The 17,058-nt window shown below is 40.2% G+C and overlaps 1 protein-coding gene across 2 annotated transcripts in view; it reads left to right on the top strand.

Moving 5' to 3' along the window:
* dym (dymeclin) overlaps positions 1-17,058 on the top strand; it is a 120,726-nt gene that overhangs the window by 20,511 nt on the left and 83,157 nt on the right. For both annotated transcript variants that reach the window (XM_066710532.1, XM_066710531.1), the window contains exons 7-8: positions 7,972-8,097; positions 9,770-9,912. In XM_066710532.1, coding sequence (XP_066566629.1) covers positions 7,972-8,097; positions 9,770-9,912 — 269 coding nt within the window. The remainder of the gene's footprint in view (positions 1-7,971; positions 8,098-9,769; positions 9,913-17,058) is intronic.

Raw genomic sequence — 17,058 nt, 5'->3', positions numbered from 1 at the left:
TCATTTAGAAGAAGAGATAATTTGTCCCCTCTGTTTAGTAATCCCAACTACACATTGACAATGTTTTTGAGCTTTTTTTATTTATTTTTTATTTTGGTCACTGCGATCTCGATCATGCCCTCATCTCTTGTCAGGGCATTTCCGTAACATTTCAGTGTCATTACTGAGGAGTGTGGTGGCTGGTAAAGAAACCCCAACCCTAAGGCTGGCTTAAAGTGAAATTACTTTAACTTGGAGAGAAGAACAGCTTTGAAACCGATGCACTCGTCTCGCCTGTCGCCTGACCTTTTATTCCATTGAAATATTGTAGGATGAGGTGGACAGGGGAATGAGATGGAAGTAGTAGTAAAATGCCAGAAATCATGTCTTTTGAGAAGGTTAATAAAGTATCACATGAATCAATACTCCATGTGGATTATTCCTTTCTCAGAAGTAATTCTGTAATACTGTCAATGTGAACTTGAACTTGGGTCCTCAGTACCACAAGAGAGCCTTTTACCGCAATTGTTCAAAGGTCAGATTAGTGTTGGTGCTTTTATGTTCCTGTCACCCTGGTAACCACCCTGCAGGGGTCACTGTTTTCATGCCAGGCGTCTTTCAGCACGGGTGACTCACTGGCTTTACGGAGTTGGCTGTAGAGTTTTCTTGTTTCTTATGAGTTGTATATGTCAAACCCAGACCTAAGCACATAACAAAACTGAGTTGAATTCTGTTTTTCTTGGTAATGTTAGGAGACCCACCCTATTATTATTTTTTTGTCTTGTTCAAGGAGGAAATAGTTCAACATTTTTTGTAAAAAAGGGCTTTTTAAAATAAGCTCTGGCTCATGTAATGAAAATAGGAACACAAAGTTGGTCAGCCATACCGCTGGCACAGAAAACCTAACATGAGCCCCTGTACATCACCCGCAGTTGTTAACAGTAGCACTAGGGTGACACCATTGCTGCCGCTCTGGAGTAATGACATGAGCATGGCGAAATGATAAGGCAGATATTTTGGGAGCTATTGGTCGCTCAGGGTCCTTTGAAGGTAATATTTCCCACTGTGGTGACGCATCTATTTATTGAGCCTATCTTAGAAACCAGGAGTAGTTGCGGAAGACTTGTCGGGCTTGTGATTTTTGACCCAGAGCCAAAATAACAGAAAACGGACCCAAACGAGACGGTGTATTGTTTTCCAAAGGGAAGAGTCCCTCAGTGGTACTCGCATGACATCCTTATCAGACAGAGCTACTGTAATTCATTCTGACAGAGGAGATTATCCTGAGCACATAATTAGACACAAGGCAAGCTTCGGCCTTCACTTTTAATTTTCAAAAGATGAACTGCACCTCAAACTTGGCATTGTGTGGCACTTCCTATTGATAGTTCCCCCCTTTCTCGTGTTTAAAATTAGACTTTTTGAAGGTCTTAGGTTCTGTAAGAGTTTCTACCCTATCCGTTCAAAATGTGGGCAAGCTTTGTTTCTCTTTGGAGCCATCTCTGATATTTCAGACGAGTGAAGTCTGTCTTCCTTCGGTTCTGATATACTTCCTCCCCCAGATTATTTTATGTATCAAGTCAGCATATGCTGATAGGTATGTATGCTGCCGGCAGGACTCTTCTGATTTTTATAAATTTGCATGGGCTATGTGTAGTGCTGCACCACTATTTAGAGGTTTATGGCTTAGAGTTATTTGGGTTTTCAGGCAGGGGAATAGTATGTCCCTCACCCGGGTTGTTTGTATTGATTGATCTGCACCATGGAGAAATGAAGGAAATGTATTCACTGGATGCAATAACAAGGAGATATTGGTGTTGGCACAGAAGGAGTAATTTGTATGTTGATTTCATTTCATACCTGCTTTGCCCTGATTAAAAGGAAGCCCAGACAGCACCTCCTTTGACTGGCTGAGGACCTGCAGTGAGGCCATACAATATCATGTGTATGTATGCATGTCTCCCTTGCTAGTACGAAATATGTCACAACCAGGATATTTACCCATTGGTAATTCCAAATTTGAAGCCTTCATTATTCCAAGTCTGTTTTTTACAGTCAAACTATATGACCATGAAATTGTTTAAGTTTTTTTTTTTTTTTTTTTTTTTCTTCATCCTGAAGGAAAAAAAATAATAATCGCAATGGCGGATCCTGTTTGTTGTGAAAGTTTAAAGCGAAACATTTCCTTAGTTTAGTGAGGAAGTTCTCTTTATTTGTTTAATTTTTTTATAAAACGTTTCCTATTGAGAAGTCACTTCAGGAGCCTGAGTTCTCCCAGTTGTGTTATTTCCTTCCCTTAGCAGTGTCATTTAAGCATTGACCAGCTTGCTTTGGTTCATATTCTTTGTTTTATTTTTACATGGTTGAAAAATAAGTGAAAAAAAACTATGTGCATTGTTTTGGGCTTCTTATCAGACTCACTTTATCAGCAGGTCAGTATGTTCAAAATCAATCTTAAAATGACTTCAAGCTTCGAAATGGTTCAAGGATAACTGGTCACAAGTGCAAGTTAAGATAAGTTCAGACTGAAATCGCCTCTTGTGGACAAAGTGTTGAGGGTATTGGTGAAGAAAACTCTGGATCTCTTCAAGAACCCGCTGGACGGAGTTCTGGTATCGGTTAACAGAAAACGAAATCATTGTGATGGGCTCAAACTGCTTTAATTGTATCTGACCTGATGTCCTTCTTCTAGAAGGGGAGACCAAAATTCAATCACCGATGTAATCCAGGGCATATACTAAATCGCCTTTTTTTTATCTCTGATCTTATTCTGACGTTTTTATGAATTCTTAACAGCCTCCGACTAGACGTAAGCCCTGCAAAAGTGCACAGCGGCCTTTCAGTTTAATACCCCACCCTGTCAGCTTGGTGTATTGTTGGTCACAAGTAATCTGACATTTAATTTAACCTCAAAAGAAAGGGGTGTTAAAGTTGTTGTGCCCGTAATTAAGTTTCATTTTCTGTGTTGTTGTCTTGCTGAGAGAGAGTGGGCGGCATGCGTCTGCGGTGGGTGTAGAGCCAACCAAGGTGACAGAGGTGGGCTCAGTGTGTCTGAAGCATCCTTCTCTGTATCTTCATCTCGTCAAACCCCCGGCCGTGGCACACTGTCAAGACTGGACAAGCAAACTCGCACCCCCTGCCCTCGTTCCCAGCCTCCTGGCTAACCTTTCGCCATCCTGATCGTTGCTTAGGAAGGACAATATTTAAACCTGCTTCCTGTGCGATTTGGACTGTAGTGATTAGCAGTCCCCTTTCTGGCATGGCTGGGAGTGACATCAGCAGTACCAGCGGATGAAACTCCAGATACAGTGAACAATAATTGCCCCCCTTAGAAGTGGAAATATTGTTCAGAGGGGAGACTAGAGTTTGAATACATTTTGCCTTTCTGCTTTGAGCGGTGCTGGTATTCTTCCACACACACAAAAAAGGAAATTAACACATTTGTGTACATTTATATGGATGTTACTTTATGAATCATGCATTTTACGGTTAGTTTTGACAATTTGAATGATTACAACCCTTGGAAAACAAACAGAAAAAGAAAACCCTGAAAGAAATGCTACAAGTCCATGTTCAAGTTCAAACAAAAATCTGAGGATCGTTGTTAGTGTTTTTTCCACCATTACACACATTCATGGGTTAAAATAATACCACATTCGCATAGTTTAGAAAACAAACATTTCTTTGTGGTTTAAATTGTGTCATTATGTGCAAAATGAATAACTTAAACATGTATGTACACCATGATCACCAGTAATGCATCACATTATTCACTTTAAGTAGATAATCAAGTGTGAGGGGGTCCTCCACTGTGCTGTGATGTCAGTAAAGGCTGTATCTGTCCTTCTGCTGACACAAAAGCCCCCGCTGTTTGTGTTGATGAATTGCAGTTTGAAAGGTTGCTAAATGATCGATGTCTCTGAGGATTTGTGAGCATTGTTTGGATCGGTCACAGGCTGGGCTGCAGTGGTGGGTTGGGGGTTATATTAGTGTGATTCTTCAAAATGATTTTTTTGTTATGTGTGGAAAATAATGTAAGAACCAAATTCATTGTGTTGGAAAGAAATATAAATCTTTATGTGCATTGCAAAGAGAGCATTCTGTTTGCTGGTAGGGACTGTCTTTTGCTGTCAGTGCTGAGGGGAGTGTCTCAGTGCCAAGAGGAAGGCTTGATCACCCAACTCTCTGACACTGGAGTGTCACAACAGAAGTGGGTAAAGCAGGTGGGCAAGAAAAACCTGGTAAAAATAGACACTGTTAGAAAGCGAAAGGCAGTGCCAAGTGACAACATGGGGCAGGAAAGTGGACGCGATAGCTGATGAAATGAAAAGGAAGGAAAGAACAATAGGGAATGTTGAGACAGGAACAGTATTTCAATGTGATGTCGTTGTTGGCAGTCGCTATGCAGGGAAAGTTAGGCTATGTTGCTTTTCAGCACGAATATACAAGTGGAATTTGAGTTAAAAAAATAAAAATCTAAAAAATAAAATTACTGACTTAAGACTCTTGAATTCTCAATGTATATTAAAGGTTGGGCACAATATACATATCGGGTTTGCGCGGGATTCAGCTTCCAGATGCAGTACATTTGTGGAGTAAAATGTATTTCTGGAACCACATCAGTGATTTGCTACTTAGAACTACTAGACTTTCAAGATCTCCTTCTACCTAAATCTAGGCTGCATCCTTATTTTCTTTCACACACTGTTAGGCTGAGAAGGCTTCAGGCCTTGTGTTTTTCACAACATTGCATTAAAGTGCTTTGATATGCTGCTCATCACGCAACAGCATTACTGGCCCAGCGTAAATTGTCCGTGACCTGCGCAGGAATCTGGAAACATTCCTCAAAAGGTGAACTGCCTCATTTTCTGTGAGTGTGCCTGCTCTTCTGGCAATATTAGCCTAAGGCACTAATAAACCCTTTTACATTAAGTGGAAAAGTTTTTTGTTTATCAAGGTGGTATGAACCAAAGGGAATGAGAGACAGAGGGGAGGGGGCACAACGACATAGTTTAGCATTCAGCTTCCTCGGGCTCCTCTCTCTCTCTGACACTCTGAGGTTACTGCGTGTCGTCTGACTCACTGCCTGCTCCGGGGGAACACCAGCCAATGTAAATGTTGATAATAGGACGCCAGGTCGCAGGTCAGAAAACGATCTGGCACGGCGGAGAGTGCCTGGAACCCAGAAACAATGCAGAGCTGCGGGCTGACGCCAGCCCCATGTCAGGCCCCTGCTGCAGAGTAATTAATTACACCCTTCAAGCCCAACCAAAGCTCTCAGCCTCCTCTGTACCCCGCATATTGATTCTGAATCCATCAGCCTGCAGGTCTTGCCGTCTGATGTGAAAGTCCTGAAGGGAGACTTCCCTGCCAGTCTTTTATTTTATTTGTTTCTCATACCCTCTTCGTCATCAAGCAGTGCCACACAGTTGAACAGGATAGATAACCGGTCTAGATCGATGGGTATGTGATTTGTCTAGTCTGGAGAGACCTGTCTGTTTGGGATGCCCTTGAGCTAAAATATTTGTCACCACCTCCCCTTCCATAGCCCCTATCCCTTGAAGAGCAGACAGTACTTTGGGAGGTGAGCAATGGAACTGAGAGGATGTTGTGTTGGTGTCATGTTGCCAGTTTGAGGTAGTGCCCCACAAGCAGTGGCACACTGGCCTTGGTGAAGGTGGGTCAGGAATATCTGTCTGGGGCTCTATTGCCTACAAGTGTATAAGCGAGACCAGTGCAGAACTCCATAGTTCTGGAGCTGAATACTAAAGTAACATGTTGTATGTTCAGATAAAATTGTTTTTCTCACTTCAGTATTCAGTTTAACGGTGGGCTCCTTTTGTAAGATTTTCAATAGTTGTAGATAATCATTTCTGTAGCTCATTCTTTAAATGCTTTTCCTTGGTTGTTTTTAAGTATGTCTGCCTGAGTTATTTGTGAGACTAATGAAAGGGAAAAACTCCAGAGGTTTAGACCAGGAATATTATAAAATCTACAGATCTACAGTGAGGGAAAAAAGTATTTGATCCCCTGCTGATTTTGTACGTTTGCCCACTGACAAAGAAATGATCAGTCTATAATTTTAATGGTAGGTGTATTTTAACAGTGAGAGACAGAATAACAACAAAAAAATCCAGAAAAACGCATTTCAAAAATGTTATACATTGATTTGCATATTAATGAGGGAAATAAGTATTTGACCCCTTCGACTTAGTACTTGGTGGCAAAACCCTTGTTGGCAATCACAGAGGTCAGACGTTTCTTGTAGTTGGCCACCAGGTTTGCACACATCTCAGGAGGGATTTTGTCCCACTCCTCTTTGCAGATCCTCTCCAAGTCATTAAGGTTTCGAGGCTGATGTTTGGCATCTCGAACCTTCAGCTCCCTCCACAGATTTTCTATGGTATTAAGGTCTGGAGACTGGCTAGGCCACTCCAGGACCTTAATGTGCTTCTTCTTGAGCCACTCCTTTGTTGCCTTGGCTGTGTGTTATGGGTCATTGTCATGCTGGAATACCCATCCACGACCCATTTTCAATGCCCTGGCTGAGGGAAGGAGGTTCTCACCCAAGATTTGACGGTACATGGCCCCGTCCATCATCCCTTTGATGTGGTGCAGTTGTCCTGTCCCCTTAGCAGAAAAACACCCCCAAAGCATAATGTTTCCACCTCCATGTTTGACGGTGGGGATGGTGTTCTTGGGGTCATTCCTCCTCCTCCAAACACGGCAAGTTGAGTTGATGCCAAAGAGCTCGATTTTGGTCTCATCTGACCACAACACTTTCACCTAGTTCTCCTCTGAATCATTCAGATGTTGGCAAACTTCAGACGGGCCTGTACATGTGCTTTCTTGAGCAGGGGGACCTTGCGGGCGCTGCAGGATTTCAGTCCTTCACGGCGTAGTGTGTTACCAATTGTTTTGTTGGTGACTATGGTCCCAGCTGCCTTGAGATCATTAACAAGATCCTCCCTTGTAGTTCTGGGCTGATTCCTCACCGTTCTCATGATCATTGAAACTCCACGAGGTGAGATCTTGCATGGAGCCCCAGACCGAGGGAGACTGACAGTTATTTTGTGTTTCTTCCATTTGTGAATAATCTCACCAACTGTTGTCACCTTCTCACCAAGCTGCTTGGCGATGGTCTTGTAGCCCATTCCAGCCTTGTGTAGGTCTACAATCTTGTCCCTGACATCCTTGGACAGCTCTTTGGTCTTGGCCATGGTGGAGAGTTTGGAATCTGATTGATTGATTGCTTCTGTGGACAGGTGTCTTTTATACAGGTAACGAGCTGAGATTAGGAGCACTCCCTTTAAGAGAGTGTTCCTAATCTCACCTCGTTACCTGTATAAAAGACACCTGGGAGCCAGAAATCTTGCTGATTGATAGGGGATCAAATACTTATTTCCCTCATTAACATGCAAATCAATTTATAACTTTTTTGAAATGCGTTTTTCTGGATTTTGTTGTTGTTATTCTGTCTCTCACTGTTAAAATACACCTACCATTAAAATTATAGACTGATCATTTCTTTGTCAGTGGGCAAACGTACAAAATCAGCAGGGGATCAAATACTTTTTTCCCCTCACTGTGTATGTGTATATATATATAATGTATATATAATATATATATATATATATATATATAAATAAAATATGTTTCTCTACTAGTAACAGAATCCGTTAACGGTTTGTTTTTTCCCTGGGCCTTTCTCATGCTGATAGTAACTAACTGGGATACATTTCAATAACTTGTCAGACACTCAGTGATTTCTGATAAATCAAGGTCAGAGGAGACTTGCCAGCACCACGGTGGGTCGGTATAAAGTACATTTTATGAAGAGTATAAACCGAAACACTGATTTATTTATTTACTTATCATCTTTAAATAAAAATGCAAACCTGAACAGTGTATCTGAGGTGTCTGTGAGTCCACCATCGAGTCCAGTGTAAACCACAGGGGAAATGTCTGAATTGGCCTTTCTGTTTCTTGCAGGGACATCACGTACAGCATCTTGTTTGAGGCGGTCACCACTCTGCTCATCCTGCTCTCCTACCAGCTCTTCCACAAAGAGATCCTGCGGGACAGCGTCATTTACAAGTTCCTGATACAAGGACGCTGGTGAGTGGGTGGATAATGGGGTTTCTACTGGAAAAAATCACCACAGCTTCGACGTAACACGGTTCTTGGACTGACCACAGCTCACCGAGGGAATCGCATTCTGTCCCTCAGACTGTTTGCACTGCGGACTCCCAACCTGAAAAGAAAGGCATGGTGTGATAATGCACAACTCGAACAACGCCTGTGCTTGCAATTAAGAAAAACACTACGTTATTTTTCAATAATAATGTTTCCTCTTTATATCCTCTTCTACGGCATGCTGGTATATTTAACTCTTGTACAAGCAGTCAAATCTTGACATCATGCAGTATGGAAGAGAAGATCAAGTGTCACCTTTTTTTCTAGGAAATCGGAATAGGACCCAGCGTAAGAGCTATTATCTGTATTTACAGACACTGAAGTAGAATGACAAGTTCGATTTGAGAAACGAGGAGAATTTCTTTGAAAACGTGACAGCTGCCAAGGCAGAGCAGTTTGTTTCCATTTGAAAGACATTCTCCAGGCAGTTTGTCTCAATTAATGTGTCATTTCTTGCCTGTCACTTAATGGTGGACTGGTTTTCTTTTTAATATTTTCTTTAAAGGCGTAAGTGCCTGCTCGGGGGAATTTCACAATTACTGAAATTTGGATTGCTTGCCCTTTATTTGAAAAGCTCATCGGAAATTTGGAGCCCCGTCTCCGCATAACACAAACCATATCTTGCTGTGATGGGAACCTTAGGGTTTTTCACGGATGGTGAGGGGAGAAGGTCTTCGTAAACAATAGGCCCGAGTATCCAAAAGTGATATGCAACATCTGTGTGACATGTTAATACACATTTATTAATGGCTATTAGGTATCTTTGGATTCACAAGTTGTTCCCCCGAGAAAAGCCTATTTCCATTTGCAGTTCTTTGTAGTGATGGTGCCAAGATCACTGTACTTGGACTCCAATTCAGTGTTTCACATCCATTTATCAAATAAAACATTAGAAAAACACATTTAGCTTAACCTAGCTAAAAAGGCCAGTGTGAATGAGCATTTACTTGTAATTCAGTCTTTATAAATGTGGCGATTCAGGGCACCTATATAATCAGCCAGATTGCTCTCTAAGTCCATAGTTGGACATCTCTGCAGTAGACGTTTTGAGTAAATATATGAATTAAGCATACATTCAAACAAACAGGATATAGTTTTGGTCCAGGCCCTTGTATTGTCATTGGTGACTTTAATAAAATGATGAAATATTGCCTTCTAGAATTGACTTCACTGCACTTCAGGGACTAGCTGTAAATTTGTGGTTTGTTAAACTACCAACACCATGTTTCCCATGATCCAGTCAAAAATGACTTGTACATGATTATTAACCAAAGAGAAGAAAAGTGTTTCTGTATTTCAGAGAAGCACCACACTTCCATCTTTAATTTAGATGCAGTCTTTTCTATTTCAGTTTGATACGGTATGTCTATTTGTTTCACTGTGTTTCTGATTCACTGTCAACTGGCAATTTTCTGTACATCAAAGCGTTCACCAATGCCTCATGCCTTAGATTTAAATGCTGCTTCAAATAAACAACAAATTCCAACGCCATGATTACATAATTACAGACATGATTTGTGGAAGAAGAAGTAGGGATTTCAAAAACATGAATGCCTTTTATTTTGTGGTCATGCTGATGTTTCCCTGTCCACAGTTTGCCCCTAACAAGTAGACTGGTGAAGACCTTGCTCTACAACTTTATCCGTCAAGAGAAATGCCCCCCACCACCCACTCACATCTTTGAGCCCCAGACAGACGGGGGAGGACTCTTTTATGGTCTGGCTTCAGGGGTTGCAAGTAAGTACTCAACAATGAATAAAATCCTTGCAAAGCTACATCAGTGGAGAGTTGTCATCTTAAGCAGGGTGACACAACTCTGGTGCTGCATGGCTGCTGTATGTTCTGCTTTTAATTCCACCCGAGCTCTTAACGACCCAGTTCAACTCGTTATTGGCTTAACGGGACCCATTTAACAACTTTCTCAGTTCTTAAAGTCTAGGTGATTAGGACTGAGTGGTGCATATCCTGATGGTTCATAATTATTTATTTTTAATGTATTTTTCGGTGGGTGCCGATTCAGTATAAGAACTGTCTTTCCTTTTTATAAATGAGTCTCTCCTGCTAATAATTCCAATTTATCCACGCCGTTATAAAGCCCAGCTGAACAAAAAATGGCTTTAATGATGGCACTGCAGTGATGCACAGATATGATCAGCTCTCGGGCTCATTGAGGGCTACATCCTGTGATTTTCAGAGTGTGAGCAGAGCGGTGTGTTGCTAGGGAAACTGATGCCCACTGTGATGTGATATTTGTTCCTTCCTGTCCTGTGTGGCTTCTTTGTCAATATGATACAAAAGTCTTCATTTTGATAAAGCTTGTCCCTGCATCCCATGGCTGTGGTTTAGGTTCACAAATAAACTGTTCATGGAGTTTTTGTTCGTGTGTGTAGAGTTTGTAAAATCAAAAACATTTTCTCTTGCTTTTCTGTTACTGGTACTTACTACTTGAAATCCATGGGTTATCAGGGTAGTTAAGGTAGTCCAATTGCAGTCTCATTTCAGCAGCTCAGGCCCAGATCTTCGCAGTGTGTGGTAGATGCCCTCACAGCAGCTAGTCTCTCCCCAAGCCAGGGATAATTTTTCAGTGACGTGATTTATTTTTGTTTTTTTTAATTCTTTACCAAGTGTGATTGTCACCATTTGCCTGTAAAGGAAGGAGAGGTTTGAGCTCTGTGAAATTTAGCTATAAAACAGCACTAAAACTTTATTGCCGTTCTACATTCTTGTGGCTTGGGAAACAAACAAACCGGCTCACACACACATACTCACACAAAAATAATACGTCTACACCCATTCGGTCAGACAGGCGGTGTCTCTAAATTATACAGGCTAGGCGGCCTGTATGTCCGTATGCCTCATTAGTGTGACAGATGTAGAAATTGCTGTCTTATTTATTCCTCCTCCAGGAGACAATACTCTCAGGTTCATGACATCTTTCAGCTGCTTGAGAAACTCGACCCTTTTTACAGTCTCTCTTCACGGGGATGCAGTGTCCAAAGTTACAAGTGTCTTTAAAAAGAAAGAGAGAGAAAAAGCACACATTCCAGCTCATGATATTCACAGGTTATTGCTGGTTCACAAGGGAGCCCTTGCACATTGTGCGTTTTGCAACAGCTCGCATCTCCTTTGTGTGCCGTGGAACGCGCTCCAGACATTTCTGAAGGCAGCGGGAAAGGTCAGCCGGAGGTCTGATTTGCATCTCCCCGCCGCTCCAAGAATATTTGGTGGAGAATAATTATTAGTGGGCAGAGAGAGCTCAGGGCAAATGCCAGGTCTTGGTATGTCTGAAGGTTTCAGAGAGGAGCACAAAGACTGTTCATTTGGAATTTCAAATGCTCTGTCATCCAAGCAATTCTGCAGCCATTTCTAGAAAGCAAGTCTGTAAATTAGGTTTTCAGTATAGGTCTGTATATTTTCTTCCTGTTTGTTCAATATTTTGTATTTTTCCTATATGCAGATTACAAGTGTTATTTTTATTTCCCCTCAAACATGGTCTTATTTGCCATTTGTGTTTCTCAGCTAAATGAATGGGATGCCTCTGTTACTTTCCAGTTAAACTGATGGAACCATAATGACAATAACACTTTATTTCCAAAGCTGACTTCATAAGCACATCCCAAGGTACTGTGAAAGGAAATCAAATGTAAACTGTGAGTTTTACCATAATTTAATTGAGTTCAATACAACAGAATACAATAAAGAGTCAGAATGAAATTGGATTACATTGGTTAATAAATTAGCCCGTCAGAATGCATTAGAAATGTGTGGTTTTTATGCCGTCTAAATTTCTCTCTTCTTAGTGCGAATGTCGAATCCCTGAGCCGTGTTGATTAATAAACGCCAATTTGAACATGAGATACATATTTCTTTCTATCGGACACACCGTGCTCCAGTAGTGTGGTCTTGGTACAATAAGAGACAAGCAAACTCAAGCTAAAGTCTTCTGTTCTGAAGGTAACAAGTATGGGCATAAATGTGCAATGCATCCTGGGAAAGCTGCAGTCCTCCTGCTCCATGATCTTACTGTAACTACTATGTTGACAGTGATGAAGCATGTTGTATTTGTCATTGTTGGGACTTTGACCTTTTCTTTTCCGCTATAGCATCAGATCGTTTAAAGTTATTTGCACATGATGTGACCAAGTCTTGAGTGGCGACAGTTTTAATTACCAGACTAATTTGATTTCACGGGGCAGTCAAGGAAATCTTAATGGTAATTCCCTAAGGGGTTTTGACAACAAAATAAGCCCATATTCACTTCACAGGCTTCTTTTTATTCGCTATTTTTACACAACAACAGATTGTCTAATAGATATTTGCCTTTTTTGCGATTATTCTGCAATTGTTTTTCAGTTATCTTCTAGTTTGAAGGCTGCCTGATATATAGTTAATTTGTTTCCTCAGAAATGTTTTTTTAGCAGCTGATATTTCCCATACATATTACAACCAGAAAGCAAAAATATATATACTTTTGTTAAACAAAATGGCATAAATTGGTAATTGTTTCCTGCAGAAACATAAAAATCCTCACCTTTCCTCGACAATTCACTTGTTTAATGCCACTTATTTGATAACTACAATGTTTATTAAAGAACCATGGCAGTTGCCTTTTCATTAATGCATTTTCATTCAAAGTCAGAAAAATTCATTTTCCCATTCCCATAAGTATTTTTGCAGACTCTCCCCCTGCTGGGGGAATGTGAATGGAGATCGATAGTGCCAATATGAGTATGCATTGTAGCACAATATTTACATTTACATGCACACTGGATCTGATGATGCATCCGATCTTTACGTGTATGAAAAGAGAATAAAATGGGTTTTTGCATCTTACCTTTCCCACCTTGCACACTGACTGTGAAATGAGTTAAATCTGATTTTACATGCGTTAAAAATGATACCGACCAAGAAAGGAAGATGTGGATTGGTGGAAAAGCTTATCATTGTTGTGTCTAACCACGAAGAACTAGACAACAGAACAAATAAATATAGGCCAACAATATATGGCAATAATACATGGCAAGCTATCGTGGTGGAGCTGGGCATGAATGGTACCTACTGTCTGATGTAGCTAGAATTCTAGGAAGTGGTGAAGCACAGATAAACAACAATAATGTGACTTTATGCACATCCAGAGGCTTTGAGAAGCACTACACTTGATAGTTCAAAGAATTGTTTTTAAATTCACCTTTAAAAAAAAAAAAGCTTTTATGGTGTTGGGTGCACGCTACAGTAGTGCGAGGTCACTGGTTCGATCCCCGGCCTCTCCACACATTTTGTTCCTGTAAATGTTTAATTTAAAATATATATAGTGCATATCCTGATAAGAAAATGTAATGCTTGAGAACAAATTATAATGAATTAATAAAATCAGTAATTAATTGAAGTGTTGGATTTTCTTCTGTTTTATTATTATTATTATTATTATTATTATTATTATTATTATTATTATTAATAATAATAATATTATTATTATTATATGTCTTAAGATGACAACCAAATCCATCAACATAGGTCATTGAAGATGTCTGATTGTGATTGAACATAACCCCATAGGCACGATGCATAATGAGGAAAATCACAAAAGCTCTATACTCCCAGGTGTAGCAAGCAATATTGCCATATAACATCTGAAATGAACAACTGTGCAGCCTCATTCAAGGGCTCTTCACTTAGTTATTTATCTTTTTCCACTCCCAAGGCATAATGGATCCTGCTGGTTCTCCAAATAAGCCTTGATCACAGTAATGGACATTTCAGCTTTCTATGTACCCTAAACTCATCTGAGTTATTTTGAGCTATAACGGGTGCTTCCGATACTCTTTTTAGACGTTCAAGATGGTGAAAGCCTCCCCAACACGTTTTTCATTTGTCTTTCGAGACTCCTCATCTTTGTTTTTCATTATGGAGAGAGCACTGGCGCCTACGTGAACCAGTTATCGATGACTCCATTACATTCCTGTTCACGCATTCTCCCCGCACACCTGTTCGCTCCTGCTACAGTTAATTAGTGTTAACAGCGAGGCCTGCTAAAGAACAGTTGTCAAAGAAAATGAAAACTAAAGACAAGCTGAATCTCTAATACACTTTTTGTTAAGAACAGATTCTTTGGTCTCTTTTCATATAATCGAAGACACACTGTCACCTTATGGCTGAAGACTGCAGAGGGAATGAATGTAACAGAAATAACCAAATTTAGGTCCTTACGGCCATCAGTCTTCACTTGTGTCCTCTGATGTACAAGATCCAGAAGATCATATCCCTACCGAGTGTTCATTTATGTTGCTTCACTCTGCTAGTTTAAATAAGTTATCCTTATTGATTTAATTCAGTATAAAAAAAAAACTTGCTCAGAATATCTCTCTGCAGTGTCTCTCTGAGTATGATAATGAAGTCTTTAGTATTTACAGATACTTTGTTATGAAGTTGTCAGGCACACAGTTTTGTGGACTCAATTATATTGTGAGACTAATACACTGATATGTACTAAAATGTGTAGTTTTTATTTAGCTCTGCTATAATTATGCAAAACAGCAGATGTGATTTTGATGTCTTTGCTGCTCAAGGCCGCTTTAAGGTTACATTTAATATACCAGCAATTATTGGGTTATTTATACCATTCCCTGTACCATTCCATACAATTCTGAAATCACAGTAATAATCGTATTTCTACATTATGGGGGGAAGCAAACCTAAGACAAAATGTTGAAGTTCAATCTTCAATTAATATCAGTTCTTTATCAAATGCTTGTGTACTTCAATATGAACTAAATACTTGCATTATTAATTTCTACTGGTGTTTATGATACGTACCGTGCTAAACTTTTCCAGTATGATGAGACCTTCACAGAGCAGTTTTCCACAAATGAAAGGCATAGCATTGCAAGACAAATCCCTTCTTGGATCTTATCGTTGATTCTAATTTACAGAGACTGTGAAGAAGAAAAAAACTAAACGCGTTAGAGATGTCTTCTACCCAGTTTGTTGATCGTAATTAGGTGTTGAAAATCACATACACTACTTCAAGAGAGGCCTTGAAGACTTCTCATCAGACACATCATTGCCTTTCTTTGTTAGGTTTGATTTCCTTTTCCGACTTCTATGGCTAGTGGTTCAGTTTGAATTCAGGGGGGAATTCACCTGTTGCATTCATACTGTACAGTGCATTGTACACTAGTCTACAAAATACTTACATAAGGAGGGGTTTATGATCCATTAATGACCTATTAATAACTTAATTAGAACAGCATTCTTCACATCATCAAGCACGATTGATAGCTCTATGGCCAGTCTTCTGTTTTAATTTGTAAGCAGCTGACATCCAGCATCTCAAATTAGATGAAGTTGAAGATTAAGACATTATTTTACCATATTAGAAACCTGGTTTTGATGCAGAAAGAGAGGCAGAAGCTTTTCATAGAGGAAGAGCAAAGCTGACCTCCTGTTTCCCTGTGTTTTTGTATTTTTTCCTTTCTCATTGATCACTTTGATCTGTTATCTGTTCAGGTAAACATCTGCCTTCTCCTTGTGCTCTAAACGTCACATTCGGCGTCAGTTCGCTTCTCAGAGAGGTTTTAGCCTCGCCGAGCTCTGATTACGCCCAGCCCAGCCTATTTACAGGACATCCTGGAAGAATAACAAATCTGAAAGAAATAATCTGACTGTTTTTGTGTGGGTATTGCTTATGGTCACACATCATTGGTCATTACATCTGTGGAGATCTGGCTAAGCTGTAACACAGATAATTTTCTTGAAAAGGATTAATTCCTGAACGTTTTTATCCCCCCAAAATATCAGATCTTGCTTTGTAATGGATTGAGCTGGCTTACTTCTGTGTGCTTCGCATTACATGCTATGGTGTAAGTTCTCTGGCATCCCAGGGTTTATTTACCCTTTGACCTGGGATCTAAGGATGCCCACAAAATGGCTTAATTTAGTCAGTAATTTTCTCGTGTGCACCACTAGGCAGCATGTTTAGTTTTAAGTCCGATTGTTCCAGCCTCTCTCTAATGACACCGGGAGCGCCTGTAGTGTCCCTCTGTGGAAATGAGACTAGCCGGTCTCCCGTCTCTGTTTGTACTGTACCGACAGTGACATGGACGGCTTCAAAGGGAAGACGGCCCATGGGACAGGCCCAGAAAACTTGACCGCACATCAGAAGGGCTAGACTCCACGGACACCATGACGCGGAGAGAGAAAAGCCCTGTTAAAATTAAAATAATCATCCATTATAAATTCATTTGAACAGAGCTTTATTTTCCCAGCAGTGCGTGGCCTTGGGATAAGTGTTCTTTGTTCAAAGCAGACGCCTATCAGCTCAGGATCAGCAGACAGTTAGTCTGTGGTCTCGTTGTGATTGTAGCTCCTGATTTATTTCTGTGTGTTGTTTTTTTTGTTTTGTTTTTATATCCTGAAGAGCTTTCATGTTGGATGTGTCCTTTGAAAAATAATTTACACTATTAAAGGAATAATATCTCGGAGGTGCCCTACTGAAATTTCCATTGGTTGACCCTCAGTCTGGGATACAGTATTCTCAGGCTGAATCATTTCAGAGGAGAGTTTGTGGTCCTGGAACTGTTATCCACATGAAAAGCCTTTAGTCACCTCTGACAAAATAATATTGGTAACTGTCTTATTAAGTGGATATACTTTTGGACTATTAAGAGAGCACTCCTGTTTTTTAACTGATATTCTTTATTGAAAAGTATGGAATTGTATATATGTTGGAATTTCTTACTCTTGTATTCCCCTCATCTTTCACATTGTATAGTTCAGCATCTTGATGTCTTACCCTGTCAAACAAACACTGATGAAAGCTGTACATCTGAGGGAGTGAAGCGTTGCCTTGGGAGGTTTGTTTTGATAGACCCTTTACTGGAAAGG

This window comes from Amia ocellicauda, chromosome 8, assembly GCF_036373705.1.
Source record: "Amia ocellicauda isolate fAmiCal2 chromosome 8, fAmiCal2.hap1, whole genome shotgun sequence".
Classification (NCBI taxonomy): domain Eukaryota; kingdom Metazoa; phylum Chordata; class Actinopteri; order Amiiformes; family Amiidae; genus Amia; species Amia ocellicauda.
The sequence above is the reverse complement of the archived record's forward strand: the minus strand, read 5'-3'. Positions and strand labels throughout refer to the sequence as shown.